Raw genomic sequence first — 20,434 nt, forward strand, 5'->3', positions numbered from 1 at the left:
GGTGGTAGCAAATCTGAGCCAAAAATGTAAAAAAGTGGTATGATAAACCCAAAAAGCAGCATCAAATAAAAAAATGTAAAGTGAACAAACACAACCAATAAGGGCTCCGGCTCACCTTTCATCGTGACATTGACACCAGATGCTAGAAATAAACCTCCAAAGCGGTTGTTGAAAATCTGATTGCCTTCTAATGTTGCAGTTGCATGATTTGTTATTTCAATACCTTTATTGGGAAAGAAAAAACGGGAGAGAGGGGAGAGAGGGCCTTAGTGATTGTGCAATTGTACCTTTCTCATGAACTATAGTTTATTTTTTTAAACTATCATAAACTCAGGAGAAAAAAAGGAAAATTATATAGCTAGAAACTGCACTGTAATTTGCTATAAAACTGAAGTCCAAATACTTCTGTGGAATCCTTTCAAAGAGCTACAGCTGGCATGCATGGCTTCTGGCAGTAACAATATACTACTGGTTTATCTGATAATAAACCAGTACTATGATCATGTATTTTCAAGGGGAATATGATCTTTGAGTGCTTAAAGGTGTCATCTTTATGTATATTTCAAAGTTCTTGTGCACATACCTTACCCTTTTTACAATATCTTTTTAAAAAATTTCTCAAGATGGGCACCTAAAATCCATTTCTTTAAATTTTAACTTTTATCAGTAACCTGTGTCTTCCAAGTCATTTGTCCAGGACTGCTCTTGACAGCAACCTATCCTTCCCCCCCACCACACTGAAACAACACCTTTAGAGGCTCTTCTCAGAAAACTTGCTTCTTCTGAAAGAAAGACGGGAGAAAACTCAAGAATGCAAGTTTAGTTGAAATGGAATGGAATGCAAGTTGGATGGAACTGCGATCATTAAACAGTAAATTGCACAAAAATTACGATTAAACTTTCTTTATCTCTTTTGGAATAAGAAATGCTCGTCTTAATAATTTTTCGAATTTGTGGAGTGAGAAAGTTTAACTTGAGATGCAATCCAAATCTCTCTAAGCGTATCTGCTCTGTTTTCTAGGTTGTGAAGCACTGATAAAATATTCAAACTAGCATCCAGCATATCGACTATAAATATGTCCTAGACAGCTTTATCAATTACTTCTAAAATAAAATAATTTAAAAGTATTTCAGAGAAAAATGAGAAGGCAGAATATGTGTTGTTTCTCAACATGTTAGTAATTCCAGAGACTGCTGTAAAGATTCTGGCTACAGTTCTGAATTCTTAAATGACTTCTAGAATACACTGAGGGATATCCCAATCTCTGTTAAAATGTCTAAATACTGTGGGGTAAAGAAACTCAGAGTTAGCTTTGTGAAGAGCTTACTCTAAGCTCTAACACTTCAAAATTTGATTTAAGCAACACAAACCTGCAGCAAATCCATCAAATATTCGATTTTTCCTTAGCACAGGGTGGCTGTTGGTGCTGATAAGAACACCGGCTTGAGCATTCCTGAAGATATCATTCTCTTCCAGAAGACCTAAGACAGACCAAACATAACATGTCACTTTGTTAACATTTCCTTGCCTGTACCTGTTCTGTTAAATGTTTTCAAAAGATCTCATGTATCGTCATCCTGCTAATTCCCTTAATTCAGCAAACACCCACCGATATCACTGAAGTTTAAAGTCATTCTCAGTGTGTAATCACTTAAGCGTATTTTTTCAGTATACAGAATAGAATTTGGGATTGTAGGTACCATTACAGAAACCTCAAGTTTTATTTTTGAGGAAACACTAAGACTTTCCATTTTCCAACCTTTTCTTCAATTTTTCTAACATCTGTTCTCATCTTCTAAAACAAGCAGCCTGCCAAAGAAAAGCTTAACTTGCATTTTTGTTTCTGCGAGACAGGATTACTTTAAAATGCTTAACTTAAAGCTCATTTCCAGCAAGTGATTATCTGCAAAATACTAGAAGCTGATATCAGGACATGTAACAGTTGGGACTTCAGAGGAAGACTCCTTCTAAATTTACAAGTGTACAAAAGATTCCTTAAAGACCTGTCTTTTTTTTCCCCCAAAATCTTTGACACTGGCAGAACCTGAACTGTTCAGATGCACAATTTTGGCTATACGAATTGAATTCAATACCGTCTTTCAGTCCAAAGGCAAAGCTTACAAAAGCAGATGGGATAAATGGACTGTCCTAAGCAGCAATCTAACAGTCTTGGATGAGATTAATTACCTCTCTGCCTCCCACAGAGTTCAGCATTACTGATGTATTAAGGCTAAAAAGCATCACTGTGTGTTTGTTATAACTATTTTATTACTTCAAAAGACAAGACCTAGGTTTCTAAAGAGCATTCTGAAAAGCATACTGCTTAATCTGAAGTTAAACCCTTATCCAGAATATTCAGTATATGCCAGTAAGGGAAAAAACTACCTCTTCCCCCATTAAATATACAGATGCCTCCATCTCTTCCATCATGGATTTTATTTCTTCTTAGTGTAGGATTACTGTCTGTTTTAATCCATACACCAGCCATTGCATTATCAAAAATTTCATTGTCTTCTATAAATCCAAGCCCTAAAATTGAAGGAAGGGTGGAAAAAAATAAAATCAAAAAGGATAATAAATGGGAAAAGATAATGTTGCAGAACATAAACAATTCTGGATAAACGTGAAAAAAACAAACCTACCAGAATTATAAACAAGAATACCACCATTCTGACCACCCCAGATCTTGTTGCGTCTAATTTTGGGGTTGCTTCCAGTTCTAGAGAGAAACGTAAGCAAATAAGTTATTTAAAAGTTTACTATCTCCCAAGGCCAAACATTTAAAACACCTCTACTGAAGTGCCCAATAGACCTCATTGCTTGAAACTCTTACTAAAATACAGTTATTTCCACACATGCAAACAGATTTTAGCTTTACAGACTTCAAGGACCACAAATTCCAGTCACTATCCAGGCTGCATTAGTAATGCCTTCCTTCTAAGTTGAAGCAGAGGATATTCAGACATACTGGATTTCAAAAAAAAGTTATTTTTAGAAATAAAATGAAAACAAGAGAGACACAAAAGAGTACAAAAGCAGCTATGTCTGTTTTGACATAAAATCAGAATACATTTTACCTTATCTGAACCCCCGAGTACATGTGATTATAGATGTCATTGTCTTCTAACACACCATGTCCATTGTCGTAAAAATAAACTCCGACCTAATGCATGAAGAATTAAATTATTAGTTCCAAAACCACAGAAAAACTTCCTTCCTTATGGCCCCCTTGTAACCACAGAGCAAAACTCACCTGTTTCCCACTGTGTATTCTGTTTCTCCTCAAGACTGGAGTGCTCCCTGTTGTCACCCAGACTCCAGCCAAAGTATTGCTGTAAACTTCATTTTCCTCAATCACACCTTGTCCCTTTTCATGCTAAATACAAGACAATTTAAGAGTTGAGAAAACCTGCTAACTGCCAATACTGTTTTTCTGGCTGTACATCCAGCCCTCCCCAAAACGGCTTCTTTACTGTAGCAAAGTAATTTTTTTTCTATTTGAGTAAATACTTTCAGAGGTGTTGTTTGTTTTAATAACAATACATCATGATTTTGAATGTTTGCCATGAAACGAAGGACCGGTCTGCATGTAAATCACTATATTGCGAGGCTCTGCAGCAGTATTTGCACATCTCTGCCGGCTGTTGGTGGCAGAGGCACCTCCCCAGTGCCAGGCAAGCAGGTGAGAGCTGTGGCACCCAACCCTGTCTGCCGGACTGACAAAAACCTGGCACGCCCCTTCACTAACTCTCTTTACCACGTGTTTGTGCTTAAAAATAAAGCAACAGGGTTCTTGGTCAGGGTAAGCTGTTCTGGTTAGATTTACAGAATGAACTGATGAAGCTGCACGCTCGCAGCGTTAGCTGAACCTTAGGTGAATTTTGGCAGAAAGATACGCAAATATTTCTCAAAATCTAATGTTGGTTAAGGGAACCTGTCAGCTCTTTCAGTTCAATTAGCAGAGCCCTTGCACATGCTGGAAACTGCGCTTTATTCCTCACTTTTACAATACACGACTGTACAGCAATTGCAATGTATATCATCCTGGAAGCAAAAAAAAAAAAATTCTGATTTAAGTGGTAAACACATCACACTCCAAAAAAGCTGAACAAATTTCTAACTTTTTAAAAAAATAATGACAAACTACTATGAAAAATAAGCCTTTAAAAAGCTTTTATCCAAGAAATGGTGAAATTCTATCTTCTATCCCATTTGACATTTTTCACTCTGTAACAGAAATAATTTAGTGACATTCCTAAGAGACTTCATCTTTTAAATATCAGCACCAGCTTCAGTCTATAACAATTAACTTAGCTTATAACATAAGAAATGCAGTCATTTTAAGTACAATCAAATATTTTACATAGAGTGGCCTTTTCCAACCTTTATATGAAAATAAGTTTGTGTGCCTGTTTGTAAGGTAATACTTACCACATAAATTCCACCATGTTGACCATCATGAATCTTGTTGTGTCGAACTATGGGACAGCTGTTTGTTCGAATCTGTATTCCTGCTAATGCATTACCTGTTAACAAAAACGTTATTTAATACAACTTACATACTCATTTTTACTCTGAATTCAAGGTGCAATAAGCAAATTAGCTTACCATAAATGTCATTTCCTTCAATAAGGCCTCTTCCATCACCAAAGATATAAACACCACCTTGATTCCCATTAAAAATTGCATTGCCCCTAAGAAACAAAAGCATCCACATTACGAAATGATTATAATACACTGTGCAATCCTATCCATTTATGTAGTGTCTAGGACTGTACCATATTCAGATTTAAAATAAAGAATTTATGTTCTGTCGCTTTGAGAAATACATACTTCCAAGTATACAGGCAAATTAAAAATGCAGTTCAACGGAACACAGACAGCAATTTCATTTTTACATAGACAGGAGCATTTACAGTTCATTATAAAAAAATGAAATAAAATTGCACTTTTCCCATCCCCATCAAATCTCTTCTTCTAAGTAATAAAATATCTATGAGGAAAATGATACCTTATTGTTGGGTCACTGTTTGAGGTAATCCAAACACCTGCAAAATTGTTTGCATAGATTTTGTTCTCTATGAATTGTCCTCTTCCTTTTTCATGAACATAGATTCCTCCAGTCTGGCCGTGATGGATTTCACACCGAACTACCGTAGGATTGGCATATGCTTTCACTTCAAAACCTGCTATCCTGTTTCTATGTATGTTGCAGCTTTCGAAATAACCCTTAAGACATAAAAATATGCAGTTTACTGTAAAAGTTCTTTTTAAAGTGAAGGTTATTCCCTACCTTCCCTCCCCTCTAAATAGAAACCTCATTTAAAAGGAAACAGTAACAAAATTGACAATATAGAAGAACTTATGTAGCTAATTAAAACAGCTACTGATGCTATATAATTTTTTTCCCCTCTCCAAATAAAATATTTTCAAAGACACTGTGTTTGCATTGCTATTTATTACTACCCATGGAATATAAAAAAAGAAAAAAGGCAGCTCTGGATAGAGCTCCTCGAAGTGGACTGAATATCAGGTTTCCTTAGCAGCTCCTAAGGATCAGACCCCTTTCAAACGCCATAAAGCCCACAGGTCCAACAGAAAAAGGACAGGGCTATGGAGAAGACTAGCTACTTATTTTCAGATCCAGAACCACATATATTTGGTAAGAATATGATTTATTTAGGAAGAAATGTCCTATATTTCTTGGGAATAACTAGTCAAAATAAATACATATTGACATAAAGATGTGGGAGACTAGTAATTTTTCCAGGGCTGGACTGGTCTGAGCAGCCAAGTGGTAAACTTTTTTTCCCCCCTCACCTTTTTTTAAAATGAGGTACACTTCCATTTAGGCACTGCAATAGTAATAGCAGGCCTACAATAAAACCGTATTTAAACAAATGCTTTATAAATAGCATAGCTATGGAGGAAAAACAAACAAACAAACAGCAAACCCCTCCCAGGCATGCTCCTTCTGTTACGCCAACAAGCGCTTGGGTAGGAGCACGAAGAACTGATCCACCTGAAGATTCATCTGGCAAAAGGGTTGTTTTCTGCCCAATGATTTATCTGATCCAGTTCATTTGAGGGCCATGCAAAGGAACTGCACCAGTCCTTGCAGAGCATTTTTCTGACAGAGTTTTAGAACGTTTTGATACTAAAATTCAGCCTAATTCTTTGAGGTGAACTTTAATGGCATTATATGCCTATTTAGCCCAACTAGAAGAACAGAAACCAAACAACTGAGAGGATGCATCTCTTATTGGAGATGGAAGACAATCACCAAGTGATGTGTTTTACTTCGTGGAAAGCTTGAATGCAAGGCTCTTGGAAAGTTCTAACCCCGAATATCTCCAGCTGCAGAAGGGAAGACTGAAAACAGAGCACATGACACTGAGAGCAGGACTCTGCTGCTGACAAACCACCAAAATTGCACTGCCCCTTATGTCCACAAATGCACCGCTGAAAGATAATATGAACCAATCTTGGTTCTTCCTTTTCACCTGGATCTCTCTCTGTACTCTGCAAAGCCTTCTATAGTGTAAACAATCTATATGATTCCAGCTATAGTTTCAGCAGCATCAGTGCTTGTCATGCAAAAGACTGTTTAATGAACTGATACAGGTGTGTGTGTGTGTGTGTGTGTGTGTGTATATATATATATATATATATATATATATATATATATATATACACACAGGTAAAACATTTGGCCAAAAAGGAAAGGGGCTAAACTTTCACTCATCTTTGTCACCCTCAAAGGCACCTCATCCAAACGCTGTTTTTTTCTGCAGCCACCTAAGGTAGTTACTTAGTCTCGCTCATCATGAGACTTGTTTTACTGCAGAAAGCACAATTCCTCCTACTGCTCAGTGTAACTGGGTTCCAGTGTTTGCACTCAACAAGACCTACTACCAAGAGTACGTCAGTCCTGGAGTTTCTACTACCTACTGCATGGAAATTACTCAAGCTATTGCCAAGCTAGATAGAAAGCACTCTGTTTCACTGTTGTGTTACTTATGTGCTGTGAATTGCTAAGGGACTTGAAACACTTCAATTACAAAAATGCAAACAATATCTCCAGTTCAATAAGGAAATCAAGATCGCAGCCAGGAAAAGCACTGCATTGATTAAACATTCTCCAAAAAAGCGATCAGCGCACACAGCCTGGCTCCCCAGGCCCCTTTGGGTGAAAACCAGAAGAGTCAAATGGAAAAAAAGACTACTTTTGTAAATATTCAGAATATATTGCAAGTATTTTGGATTAGCCTTCTTCAGAGTAAGCTAAGATGTTTCCAGAGATCTCGAGGAAGCTACACACCAGCAGACATGGGAATGTAAGGGAGATCTCCTCAGAAATACACCTTCATGCCAACAGGCAGTCTTCAGGACTTCTTATCCTACAAGGAAACACTTTTTCCTCATCTTCACTTAAAATGAGGCCATAAGAGAAACTTATGTAAGACGACAATTTGGTACAAAGTAAAGCCTAATCCTCTTAAAGGAATACATAATTTGAATTAAAATACTATTATACATGGTCTGGTATCTCCACACATTACAACTACAGAAATATGGCAAAGGAAAACAAGTATTTCAGATGTGCTTCATCACAGCCCTTTCGGATGCCATTGTAGAAGCTGCAAACCAGCAGAGCCCTTATCATGTGGTCAGCAGTATCTTTGTGAGCTTCAGCAAGCACCGTTATTCAGCAGTAAGGAAGTTTTGGCACAAATACTTTTAATTCTTGAAAACAATACCATATACTGTCCAACTTTAAAACTTGCTTGGAAATGAAGTGAAAGAGAAGCCTCCTTCACTTCTGCTTGTTGTCCCAATGTATATTCACAATATGCAACTCCAGAGAGGAACAGAAGAGGTACCTAGAGATTAATTGTACTCTGCCCACTATGTCCTAGAATCCCATAACATCACTTGATGGCAGGGTACAAGTGTCATTTCTTCCAAAAGCAGAAAACGAAGCCTTCAAAATGACTGCTCTTCTACCTTCTTGAAAAAAGTAGGCCCACTGATCCAGAAGAAACTGAGAATTTGTTGTCAGCCTCTCTGAAGAAAGTGCTCCTCAAAAGGAAGAGAAGAAAAACAAATATTCCACATCTCGGATTCCTTTATAAGGCTGACTGCTGGGTCAGAAAGTCAAGGTCATCTGCTAGGAAAGATCCTATAACGTGCAATATTCATGAAGAGAAACTGCATTAAAAAGTCCAGTCCACCTCGAGCAGAGACGGCTTAAGCTGAACTGCTGACTTTGAGCTGATGCAGTTAAACCCAGTCTACTTCTGCACTTGGTTGAGACGCTGTAATTATTAAACTGAATTCAGTTAAACCAACAGAACTGTTGCTTGTCAGAAAGATGTGCCCTTCCACAGCCCCGAGCAGCCACCTTATTTCCCAGACTGACTATTTCCTACACCATTCTCTGTTGAAACCAACTTCTTTGGCCCAAATTCAGCCCCACAGGGAGAAGGGCTGAACTTATCTGTCTTTAAGATACCCCCAGGCAATCCTTGGTATCTTCTCCAGTCACCACAGCTGCTCCCCTTCAAAAGCCATTGCTGTTCCTTTGAACTATGTAATTTTTTTTTTAGTGAGGAACTTACGGATCCAGCAAATCACATATGGGTTCAGACAACGTTTTCTTCTTGGAAAGTTAACAAATATTTTGTTAACAAGGAAATAACAAAGAAACTGTGTTTCTAAGTATAGAGTTAAATAATCTATTATCCATCAGGCCCACTAATAGTGTTTGCACACCCAAAGGTTACTGCCTCCTCCAGGTATAACCAGTAACACCATCAGAAACAGCCTGTTCCTTTCTTAACGCTTGTGTCTAACAGCACGGACAACCTGCCCAGCCTGCAGCTCTCAAGCTCTGTCAGACCAGATCCTTCATGGAGACTCTGTCAGGCAACTACTAAGGTCAGGAAGGTCAAATATTCCTCCTCCGCACAGAGGAATTTTGTTATATTGCCTCCACCTCCTTCTAAGAACGATTTTCAAACATGCTGGGTATTTTACTTGCGTTTTTTGATGGTTTCTGGTTGTAATTCATCAACTATCCTGGAGGATGCAGCATCCGGGAGTGCTGAGACTACTTAGTAAGAAAAAGAGCTCGCTGTGATTAAGAAGGAAGAAGGAATAGGGGATGTGCATGGAAAAAATATTACAATCTCGCACAAAAATACTAAGGAGGCTCTAAATACCCTAGCAGTAGCCTTCTGCTTGAAATATCCTAAATACTAAAAAGCAGCTCTGTACACCAAATTTATCTGAAGTACCAGGCAAAGCGTTAGCTGTGGGCACAAGGTGACAGTTCCAGTAAGTGCGGGCAAGAACACACGCTGCAGCCTGTTGAGATCTGAACAGAGACAGCAAACGTGAACAAACACCACAGCAACGGTAGTGTTGGTGTTTCCACACGCTACTTTGTGTACAGAAAAAACTGATGCCACAACAAAGAAGGGTTTCTGCACAGCTGGACAAGCTCTGAGGACTTCTTAAGACATCAAGACTAATTCAGTTTGACTTTGTGTTTTTAGGTTGTTTTGGTTTTTTGTTTTTTTCTTCTTTCTTCATTTCATCTAGTCTAACAAATATCAAATACTGTTTAGAAACAGATTAGGGTTAAAATTTGTAACTGATGGGATCTTGTTCACTACTTCTCTTCTCAGAGGAATTTTTTTCCATGTATTTCTAAAAGGGCTTCTTTCCTTTCTCAGTCTCAAAGATCACAACATTACAGAAATGCAGAGATATTTCACATATTCTTTGAACAACACACATATTAAAAAAAGAAAAAAAAATATATATGGAGAGAGAGAGTTGTGCAAGCTTTAATACTTCCTAAATATTGACATTTGTATTCCTAGCAGGGCAAGAAAAAGAGGAGACCAAGATATAAAGAAATTAACTGCTAAAGAGTATCTGCCTCTGTACCAACTTAATTAAATAATAATAATAAGTGTGTCTGACAGCATAAAAAATTATGTGTATAAAAATTTGCCTACCAAAGCCTGGAATAGTCTTTATTTGAGAGTTCTTGGACTTTATAAGAATCAAAATGCAACGTAAAGAAAACCACATTCAAGATGCAAAACACTTTTTAGCGCAAAGGAAAAAATTGCTATTGCAGCAGAAGGCCAACTGAGGTTTTTATGTTGTCTTGTATAAAAACTGGAATAAGCTTCATTTCTATTTTTTGGACTGTATATACACACTTCTTGAAAATTATCTGATTTGTAGTATTCAAAAGACTGAGCTGCCAACTAGCCACCATCACCCAACTGAGACACATGCTACTATAATTTTCTTTCATCAAAAGGAAAAAATAAGCAATTGTGCTACATTTCTTATTTGGGAGCAACGAAAATGAAGACTTATCGCTAGATTTCAGCTTTAAACTGTAAAATTATGCTTATTCTTACAGTAAATCAGAACTGTAGTTTGCATACAACTACTAAATACAATTTATGACGAATGTCTGGTAACATCTCAGGCAACCAACGAGAGCGGTCAGCGTAAGGCATGAGGGCTGCCAATGCCATGCCGTGTTTTTAATGCCTGCTTATCAAACATTTGGCATAAACACTATGGTAAATGTCAGAATATTGCCAGTTCAGAAGTAAGAGTTTATGTTTCTACAAGTATCAAAACACAAAGAACTTTCTGAGAGCATGAAACTGAAAAACAAAGCACTCTTGAACCTTTCAGAGCCAGCACTCCAGCACAGAAGCCCACGGGAAAAGAACATGTAGGGTTGGAATTCAGCACTGGAATGTACTTATCCCACTTCACAGTCATAAGTGATGAGAAAAAAACCCCAACCAACCAGACAACACATCCCCAAAAATAACAGAAGGGAAATGAGAGAAGTGAACAAAGAAAACACATTAATTTGTTTCGGTACGTAGGATTTGTGTCACTGGAAGAGTATGTGAATACTGCCAATGATGTCATTTCATCAACTCTATTACTGGCATGATACTGAACAGAGGATGCTGCCAAAAGCAGACTTCGAGATGGAAGGGGAAAAGTCTTTCAAAGGAGTTTATGAGTAAGAAACATTTTAATAATATTTGCAGCTGAGATAAACATTATTCACATGTTCTCTTCAATGTGCTGGAGTTTCCTTTAAACAGAAAATAAAAATTTATTTGTCTTTCATTTTGCTTGTAATATCACACTGATCGAAGCATTGGAACAGGCATTCCACCAGTAAGAAAACAGATCAAATTCATTTAAAATATATCAAGTATATCAAGAATTCAGTCTGGGGTTTTTTTGTTAGTATTTCAATACTCATATATTTAATATTTATACTCCAGTACTTAAACAAGCAGCAGCTCTTAGCCACAATTTCCAATTAACCCTCAAGCCCACAGACATCTCTCCTCCAGGAGTTATCGAAGCACTTCTTTACCAGCTTTTCTGCAGCTCAGATCACTTCATTACATGTTTCTGAGCCTGTTTAAGTCTTGGAGGAATGTATGGATATATGCATCCACTGAAGCAGATTGGGAGTGCTTATGCAATATGTTAATACAGGTTGAGGGCTGCCTTGGTTGCAGCGACCATGAAATGGTGGAGTTCAGGATCTCGTGTGACAGGAACAGAATACCAAAGAAAATTGCAACCCTGGACTTCAGCAGGGCAAACTTTGGCCTTTTCAAACAATTGCTGGGGGAAATCCCATGGGCAAGGCTGCTGGAAGGTAAAGGGGCCCAAGATAGTTGGTTAACATTCAGGGACTGCTTACCAAGCTCAAGATCAGAGCATCCCGACACGTAGGAAGTCAAGGAAGGGAGCCAGGAGACCTGCGTGGTTAAACAGGGAACTGCTGGGCAAGCTCAAGTGGAAGAGAAGAGTTTACAAATCACGGAAGGAGGGGCTGGCCACTTGGGAAGAATATAAGGCTGTTGTCAGAGGATGTAGGGAGGCAACTAGGAAAGCTAAGGCCTCCTTAGAGTTAAACCTGGCAAGAGGGGTTAAGGACAACAGAAAGAGTTTCTTCAAATACATGGCAGACAAAACTAACACCAGAGGCAATGTAGGCCCACTGATGAATGTGGTGGGTGCCCTGGTGACAGAAGATACAGAGAAGGCAGAATTACTGAATGCCTTCTTTGTCTCTGTCTACTCTGCCAGAGGCTGTCCTGAGGAGCCCCGTACCCCTGAGGCCCCAGAGGAAGGCTGGGCAACAGAGGAGTTTGCCTTAGTTGATGAGGACTGGGTTAGGGACCAGTTCAGCAATCTGGACATCCATAAATCCATGGGTCCAGACGGGATGCACCTGCGGGTGCTGAGGGAGCTGGCTGAAGTCATTGCTAGGCCACTCTCCATCATCTTTGCCAAGTCTTGGGAAACAGGAGAGGTGCCTGAGGACTGGAGGAAAGCAAATGTCACTCCGGTCTTCAAAAAGGGCAAGAAGGAGGACCCAGGCAACTATAGACCGGTCAGCCTCACCTCCATCCCTGGGAAAGTGATGGAACGCCTTATCCTTGGGGCCATCTTAAGACATATCAAGGATAAGAGGGTCATCAGGGACAGTCAACATGGCTTCACCAAGGGGAAGTCATGCTTGACCAACCTCATAGCCTTTTATGAAGACATAACGAGGTGGATAGGTGATGGCAGAGCGGTGGATGTGGTCTACCTTGACTTCAGTAAAGCATTTGACACCGTCTCCCACAGCATCCTCACGGCAAAACTGAGGAAGTGTGGACTGGACAATCGGGTAGTGAGGTGGACTGCAAACTGGCTGAAGGAAAGAAACGAGAGAGTCATGGTCAATGGGGCAGAGTCTGGTTGGAGGCCTGTATCTAGTGGAGTGCCTCAAGGGTCAGTACTGGGACCAGTATTATTCAATATATTCATCAATGACTTGGATGAGGGAATTGAGTGTACTATCAGCAAGTTTGCTGATGACACCAAGCTGGGAGGAGTGGCTGACACGCCAGAGGGCTGTGCTGCCATCCAGCGAGATCTGGACAGGCTGGAGAGTTGGGCAGGGAAAAATGTAATGAAATATAACAAGGGCAAGTGTAGAGTCTTGCATCTGGGTAGGAACAACCCCAGGTTCCAGCATAAGTTGGGGAATGACCTATTAGAGAGCAGTGTAGGGGAAAGGGACCTGGGGGTCCTGGTGGACAGCAGGATGACCATGAGCCAGCACTGTGCCCTTGTGGCCAGGAAGGCCAATGGCATCCTGGGGTGTATTAGAAGGGGGGTGGTTAGTAGGTCGAGAGAGGTTCTCCTCCCCCTCTACTCTGCCCTGGTGACACCGCATCTGGAATATTGTGTCCAGTGCTGGGCCCCTCAGTCCAGGAAGGACAGGGAACTGCTGGAGAGAGTCCAGCGCAGGGCCACAAAGATGATTAAGGGAGTGGAGCATCTCCCTTATGAGGAAAGGCTGAGGGAGCTGGGGCTCTTTAGCTTGGAGAAGAGGAGACTGAGGGGTGACCTCATTCATGTTTATAAATATGTAAAAAGGGTGGGTGTCACGAGGATGGAGCCAGGCTCTTCTCAGTGACAACCAATGATAGGACAAGGGGCAATGAGTTCAAGCTGGAACACAAGAGGTTCCATTTAAATTTGAGAAGAAACTTCTCCTCAGTGAGGGTGCCAGAGCACTGGAACGGGCTGCCCAGGGAGGTTGTGGATTCTCCTTCTCTGCAGACATTCAAAACCCACCTGGATGCCTTCCTGTGTAACCTCATCTGGGTGTTCCTGCTCTGGCGGGGGGATTGGACTAGATGATCTTTCGAGGTCCCTTCCCATCCCTAACATTCTGTGATTCTGTGAAATGAGGCAGTGGCAGTGTCTAAACAGATAATATAAAACAAGGACATAACATCTTAAAGTTTGTCACCATTCTTTGCAAAATGGCCAAACAACTACATCTCTAGAGAATATAAAACGACGTAAGGAGATTTGTCAGAAAACTGCTGGAAGAGCATTCTTCTGGGCTGGTATAATCTTGGCCAACACAGAACAAATACACTCCTTAGGATGTAACTAAGAGTGGAGAAGAGGCACCTAACAGATCAGAACGCCACCACATTTGACTTTCCAATGGCAGGAAGGTTTTATTCCAGCAGCAAAAAAATCACAGCACTCCATGACCTGTTTAGCACCCACTAAGACCAAGAAACTGCAAATGAAACAGGTGCAACCAGTGCTGCGGTGCTGTCTGACCCCACAGCTCCCTGCACCTGGGCTGGGAAGGAGAAAGGCCTCACTCATTTCTGTCCACAGTGGATCTTCTGGTAATGCTGGTTCCAGGCTACCAGCACTCATCACTGGCGTTAGAACTAAAGCAATAGAACAATAACTAGAAAGGGAAAGAAGGCATCCTAGAAAAAGGGAAACAAGATCCAGAATTCAGTGAGCCTAAAAACACGCAGTCAGGGATCAAAATACAGGTCTTCAAAACTAGCTGCTTCTCTTCTTCCTCTTACCCATGACAAAACATGGATTTTTTTTTCCTGAAAGCTTGCTACATTATACATTAGCTATAACTGCATTAATCATTCATCAAAATTATGGAAATTTATTTCCCCAAGGAAATGTCTTATTATGAGACATTATTATTTTATTCAGGCATCTGAGACCCAGCCAACAGTCCCCCAACACATCACATACAGCGTAGAAAATCCTCATGTAGAAGTTCAGTAGGAAAGCTAAAGCAATTTAGTATCTGAATTAATAAACATTTTATTTAGGAATACGACTCCTTTAAAATGTTGGACTATAGGTTCCTTGTAGCAAGCATTGAATGAGTAATTTAAATTGATTTCTACTGTAGCTAGATCTCTGAACATATTAAACCTGGGATGGCGGTGGTGATGGCAAGATAAAATACATGAGGGATACGGAAGAAACAGTGGATTCAAAGGTCGGAAGATAACGTGAGACAACTGAAATGAGAAAACAGAGGTCCAGTCTACACCCAAGCTATGTCTGGAAAAGTGTGACTTGGGACTCAGTCATCTGTCTCAGCTAGTCAAAGCCCTTAGTGTTTAATGCCTACCTTTTTAAAAGTATTTTTTGCAAGCATTATTTACCTTTCTCAAAGATCTACCAGCAAAACTACTACTTAGGTGATAAAAGACATTTACTTACAAACGTCTGTGGATAAAACACACCAGGTCTAATTACGGTATTCTTGCCACAGAATAGCCCCAGCATATCTTTACCCATAGCTAGGCCAGAGGTGTGTCAGGCAGTAAGGCTAGAACAAAAATGTATGGAGGGGAATATGCACTGGTATCCACAGCACATAACATGTGCACTGGGCTGGCTGACCTCATTCTTCAGCAGCCTTCTGAAACCAAGCCCATTCCAGCCGGGTTTGCATTACAGCAGCAGCACAGCACCAGAGAAAAGGTTCCTATTATCTACAGCACCTCTAAAAATGCAACCCCCAAAGCAAGTGACTATATAGCTTGTTATTCCATGTGACCAAAGTCATAGGCAACACACGCCCTGCAGTATTCAACAGCTCCAACAAAATAATCAAGTTCTGTGATACCCTGTGAAGGCAAGAAGGAACCAGAAATCATTTTGGATTTTGAACATCACATTGATCAGGCAGTAAGCAGTATTAACTTCAGCACCTCTTAGTTTGACATTTAGTTAACCATACTCAGATCACATTTTGTACTTCTTTTTTGTGTGTAATTTTAAGAGCGACTAGAAGAACACTCTTCCTTTTGCCATCTGGGTGAGGGGAATTGGGACTTTGCCACTCAAGCAGGAAAAACAGTGATGTGGCACTGCTTGGAAGACATGCAGAATATTTTGCTAAAACAAATCACCAAATAATCATTTTTTTATTTCAGTGGCAAAAATCCACCCTGTTTACCTCAAGGACTATGCATGCTCATTACTCACTACTTTATATGAAGTTATCACCTTCATGCCACAGAAACAAACAGTTTTGTGAAAGAAGGCCTAAATTCTGCAATGAAATTCTGTGTTAAAATTACACGACTGCATGCTAGAAAAGTCCTCCTCCCAGAGAAGATGGACATACCCCATTTCAGATATTTAACATTAAAATAAGACTGATTAAATCTTCAGAGATTTTTATTTAATTCTTAAATCTTCCAGCACCTTATTTTTTGTTCTGTTTCAAAGGAAAAAGAATGAAGCAATAGTGTAACTGTAAGCCTACCATTTACATCCTATTTCAAGATGTATTTTGTCACTGCAACATAATTCAATGTAACAGGCTGCCAATCAACTTGAAAAAGCTTGCTTAAACCTCTTTCAGCTAAAATTGTCTTTAAAGTGAAGTTGCCCACTGAAGGGCAAGAGAAGAACAGTGGGCATATTTTAAAATATCTGTTCACGCATAAAAACATTTATTTTTTTAGACATTTCTTCGATGACGGGCAAAATTTGAAAACTTTAACTATGCAACACCTTTATTGCTTTCTTCAAAAGAAAATATATACATTACCATGCCATGGTCAAAAGTGAAAACGCCAACATCACGTCCATGGTGAATGTGATTCCGTCTGATAATGGGATTTCCATGGTTTTTAACCCAAATCCCTGCTAATGCATTATTGGAGATCTCATTGTCCTCATATATTCCCTGGGAAATAAAAATGTAAATTAAGATGGTAATAAAGAACAGTAAATATTTTTATCAAAGAAATTGATATTTAAAAAAATACCTGTGCATGGTCTGTAATATAAAGTCCAACGTTTTCACAGTCGCTGATGTTACAGTGTTTAATAGTAGGACAAGCTCCCTGGCCACTAACACATACTGCAGAACCAACTGGAAGAAAACAGTACAGTTACCATAGCTTCAAAGCATCGTGTATTTATAAATAGTCTGGCAGTGCTCTTGCAAGAAAAGTTAGCGTGAACTGATATTTAAAAAAAAATTCAGAGCTCACAGTGCCAGCCCACTGCAAGCCACAGGCAGAAAAAGACTAACGCCACCATTTTGCAGATAAAAAAAATATCAAGACAGGAGTTGCTTTAAAAAAACACTATGCCAAGGTTACGCAGCTGCATGTGATTGCCAGAATAGACAACAGTTTATATAATAATTCATGCTTCTGAAAGTTCTCACTCATTTGCTTTCCTATGTTAGGTCCACTGCACACTGACTGTCCACAACAGACAAAAACCAATTGAAATATAACAAAATTCTATGCTAATTACTGCTTTATTTTACTTGCCTTTAAACTTTCATAACCCAGTACTTTGAAGAGTCCGAACAAATAGTAACTTCATGGCAGACAAAGACACACTGTCTAACTAAAGATGAGCAGGAGACCAGCAGCACAATCTCGAGTACAGAACTCCACATCAGGAACCAACAGGTCTGCTCCCAACTGCGTTACAAAGCTCTGTGCTCTGGCTCCTCGGGTGATTTCAGCTCCCATACCATTGCCCCAAAACACAAACACTTTTCAGGCAGCTGGGACTCAAACATGCTCAGGACCTCATCAGACCAGCTCCATTCCCTGAAGTCCAGGAAGAACAAAAACATGAGATTCTGTGGCCGCTACAAATCAATGGCAGATTCACGGTGATTTCAGAGGGCGAGACCCCACCTCAGGGTATCTGCCCTTCGTAGCACACACCTTCCCTGCAATCAAATGTCACTAAAGCAGCAAGCCAGTACACGCTCTGTTAGTAAGCTTTCATATTACCTTCTAGCATAGTACCACAAAGACTATACTTTAAAAATTCATAGACTCATTTACAGAGCTTTTCTTTTTTAATCCTAAAGAAATTATTTTAATTGTCTAGTCTGACCTTATGAATAATACAGGCTATAATAATTCCCTGAATGAATTCTTGCTTCAATTCTAGTAGCAGGAACTTCAGCACATATCTTTTAGAAACACATTTAATTTTAATTTGAATATCTCCAACAAGTGAGAAACCACCACACAGCTTGTTAGCTGGTTACAGAGTTGTCACCCTGTTAATTTACACTTTAATTTCTCAGCTGAACATCTCCAGCTTTAGCACCCAGTTACTGGTTCTCTTCATACCGGCGTATGCCATACCCAACGCATGCACATAATCAGTGCAAGCAATTTACTCCTTCAGTCTCCTTTTGATAAAGTAACAAGTTGCGGTCAGTATGTTTTTCCGTTACAACTGAATTTTTCTGCTCTTTCATGACTTTTAATTGAACTGTTTCTATATTTCCAACACGTTGCTATGGACATGAGGAAGGAGTACTTTATTCTGGAGCAGGAGGAAGCAGAGGTGTAATACAGCCTCTCTACTTCTGCTCAATATTCCCACAAGTATAACTAAGGATCGCATTAGTTCTTTTGGCCATTCGACTACACAAGGCCTCTCATGTTTAGATGTTTACCCACAGTGACTAAGCCTCCCCTAGAAATCCAGCCTCCCAGGAGATAGGTTTATCACTTAAAATAGGAACAAAAGTGAGTTGTGTGTATAACTTCATACCTGTTCACACTACCATGAGTATTACTTGAGCCCACCTTCCAAAAAGAGCAGAACAACCCATCCTCCTGTTTGCTGATAATACCCTCATCCACAAGTTTCATTAATATGCATTTTTTTTTTCTGCAAATCATTGATAAAGTGGCTTAAAGTCAAGAAGTCATCTTTGAAACAGCCACAAAAAAGCTGTTTACAATTACCTTACAAGTTATTTTTCATCTATGTGTGCTCTGGTAATTCTGTAAAATTCTAATGTTTTAAGGCACTGTAGGTTGAAGTCAAATATTTTTCAAGAATCTGTGTATTTATATTGGCACCGCTACCTTCTTTTAGTCAAAAGTAGTAATAAAAAATGCTAACGGTGTGATGCAACCGTTTTAACTTTCTGTAAATACACACTAATTTGCTTCAATCCTAAATTTTAAATTCCTAATTGACCAAACCCCCACATTTACCACCTCATTGATCTACCCAGGATCAATAACCAGTACTACTTGCCACACTTCATCCTGCTTACTCTCTCCCCTACCACCCCCCTCCCCAGGGCCATACACCATCTCGAACAGGTTTCAAGTTACTGTTGATACATAATAGGAGCCCAGAAGATTTCTCGGCCAGTTCTTTTTAAACTCCTGCATGATTTTAGAATGTCTATTTTTACAGCTGTTTAACCTCATCCATGGTTACTGTCAGGAATGGAACGTATTTCATTATCCCTCTAGGGTATGAGCACATTTATCATTCCTGCCTATTCTCATTAAATATGGAACAAAAATTACACAACACTTTGCCATTCAAATTCTTCCATATCTATGATGGATCAGCATCACTGCTGAAACTCCTTTTGTTCCCCAAGTTCAGACACAAGCACTGTCTTTTCTAGACAGATGTTATATCTTGTCTTGTTTTTCAAGTTCTCTTGCAGGGTGGTGCTGGTATTTATTGGGGTGTTTGTATTTTTGTGAGGGGAGGGGGAGGGTTTCCCACAGTTTCCTATGGTTCCTAGTTTTCTATTTATATTAATTGCTAATAGTTTCTCATTTCTTATATTTCATAACTGCCTCCACTCCCCTTTCCTCTACCACTTCCAGTGACACTAAGGAACTACGGATTTTTGGGATCCCAGTGTGGTGTTCTAAAAGCATAACTGTATCACATTTTGCTTATTTAAAGGAAAGTCATCTTTATTCTGACTCACTTCACTGGCCTTCATTATTGATTGTGTGAAATTGGTCATTTTAGAGTACCAAGCACATGTATTACTGGTTTCGGCTTTATTTTGTTTACTCAGAATATAACGCTTGCATGCACTTATGCAATACTTAAAGGCACATTTCCAACGCACTTACTGTTTCATCTGTCAAGGTGCAGACTAATACAGATTTCCTCTACAATGTATGCAATAGAAGCTCTAGACTCAGAATCTTACCATTTAAACTTTATTTTAAAATATTTCAAAGATGCTTTGGATTGGCAGCAGGAGACTTCCAGCTTAAATCACTAGCACTTACATAGCTCCCATCTTTACATATTATATACATTAAGAACTTTACATATGACATAATGTAGAAATATGCTTTAATGCAATTAGGAGTTCTAAAGAAAGGGTATCAAGCATGTGCTAGGAAAGAGATTTTGAATGCTTTATGGAACAATATTTCAGAGATGTCATTGACTTGGAAACAGTAAATGCCTTTTCTGGCAGACTGCCACTCTTCTTCCCTTTTTACACACACTCAGGATTTCCTGAGGTTACAGCAAGGTTTAGTAGGATTTAAAAAGTCAATAAAAATTAATAATCAATAAGTGATGATAGTACAGCCTACACACAGCCTCCAAAATAGATCAGAAATTTTAACTTTGGAGAAAGAGAAGCAACAATACAATGCAGCAAAAACGCAGAAATCCAGAGTATTTAAAGGGCAAAAGTACCAAATCATCAGAAATAGTCTTTCATAATGA

The 20,434-nt window shown here is 39.3% G+C and overlaps 1 protein-coding gene across 2 annotated transcripts in view; it reads right to left on the reverse strand.

Moving 5' to 3' along the window:
• FBXO11 (F-box protein 11) overlaps positions 1 to 20,434 on the reverse strand; it is a 77,593-nt gene that overhangs the window by 3,175 nt on the left and 53,984 nt on the right. For both annotated transcript variants that reach the window (XM_065630367.1, XM_065630366.1), the window contains exons 10-20: positions 16,705 to 16,811; positions 16,485 to 16,622; positions 5,013 to 5,230; positions 4,610 to 4,695; positions 4,433 to 4,527; positions 3,255 to 3,377; positions 3,079 to 3,164; positions 2,644 to 2,720; positions 2,387 to 2,530; positions 1,372 to 1,482; positions 116 to 223 (exon numbers count right to left, since the gene is read on the reverse strand). In XM_065630367.1, coding sequence (XP_065486439.1) covers positions 116 to 223; positions 1,372 to 1,482; positions 2,387 to 2,530; positions 2,644 to 2,720; positions 3,079 to 3,164; positions 3,255 to 3,377; positions 4,433 to 4,527; positions 4,610 to 4,695; positions 5,013 to 5,230; positions 16,485 to 16,622; positions 16,705 to 16,811 — 1,293 coding nt within the window. The remainder of the gene's footprint in view (positions 1 to 115; positions 224 to 1,371; positions 1,483 to 2,386; positions 2,531 to 2,643; positions 2,721 to 3,078; positions 3,165 to 3,254; positions 3,378 to 4,432; positions 4,528 to 4,609; positions 4,696 to 5,012; positions 5,231 to 16,484; positions 16,623 to 16,704; positions 16,812 to 20,434) is intronic.

This window comes from Caloenas nicobarica, chromosome 3, assembly GCF_036013445.1.
Source record: "Caloenas nicobarica isolate bCalNic1 chromosome 3, bCalNic1.hap1, whole genome shotgun sequence".
Classification (NCBI taxonomy): Eukaryota; Metazoa; Chordata; class Aves; order Columbiformes; family Columbidae; genus Caloenas; species Caloenas nicobarica.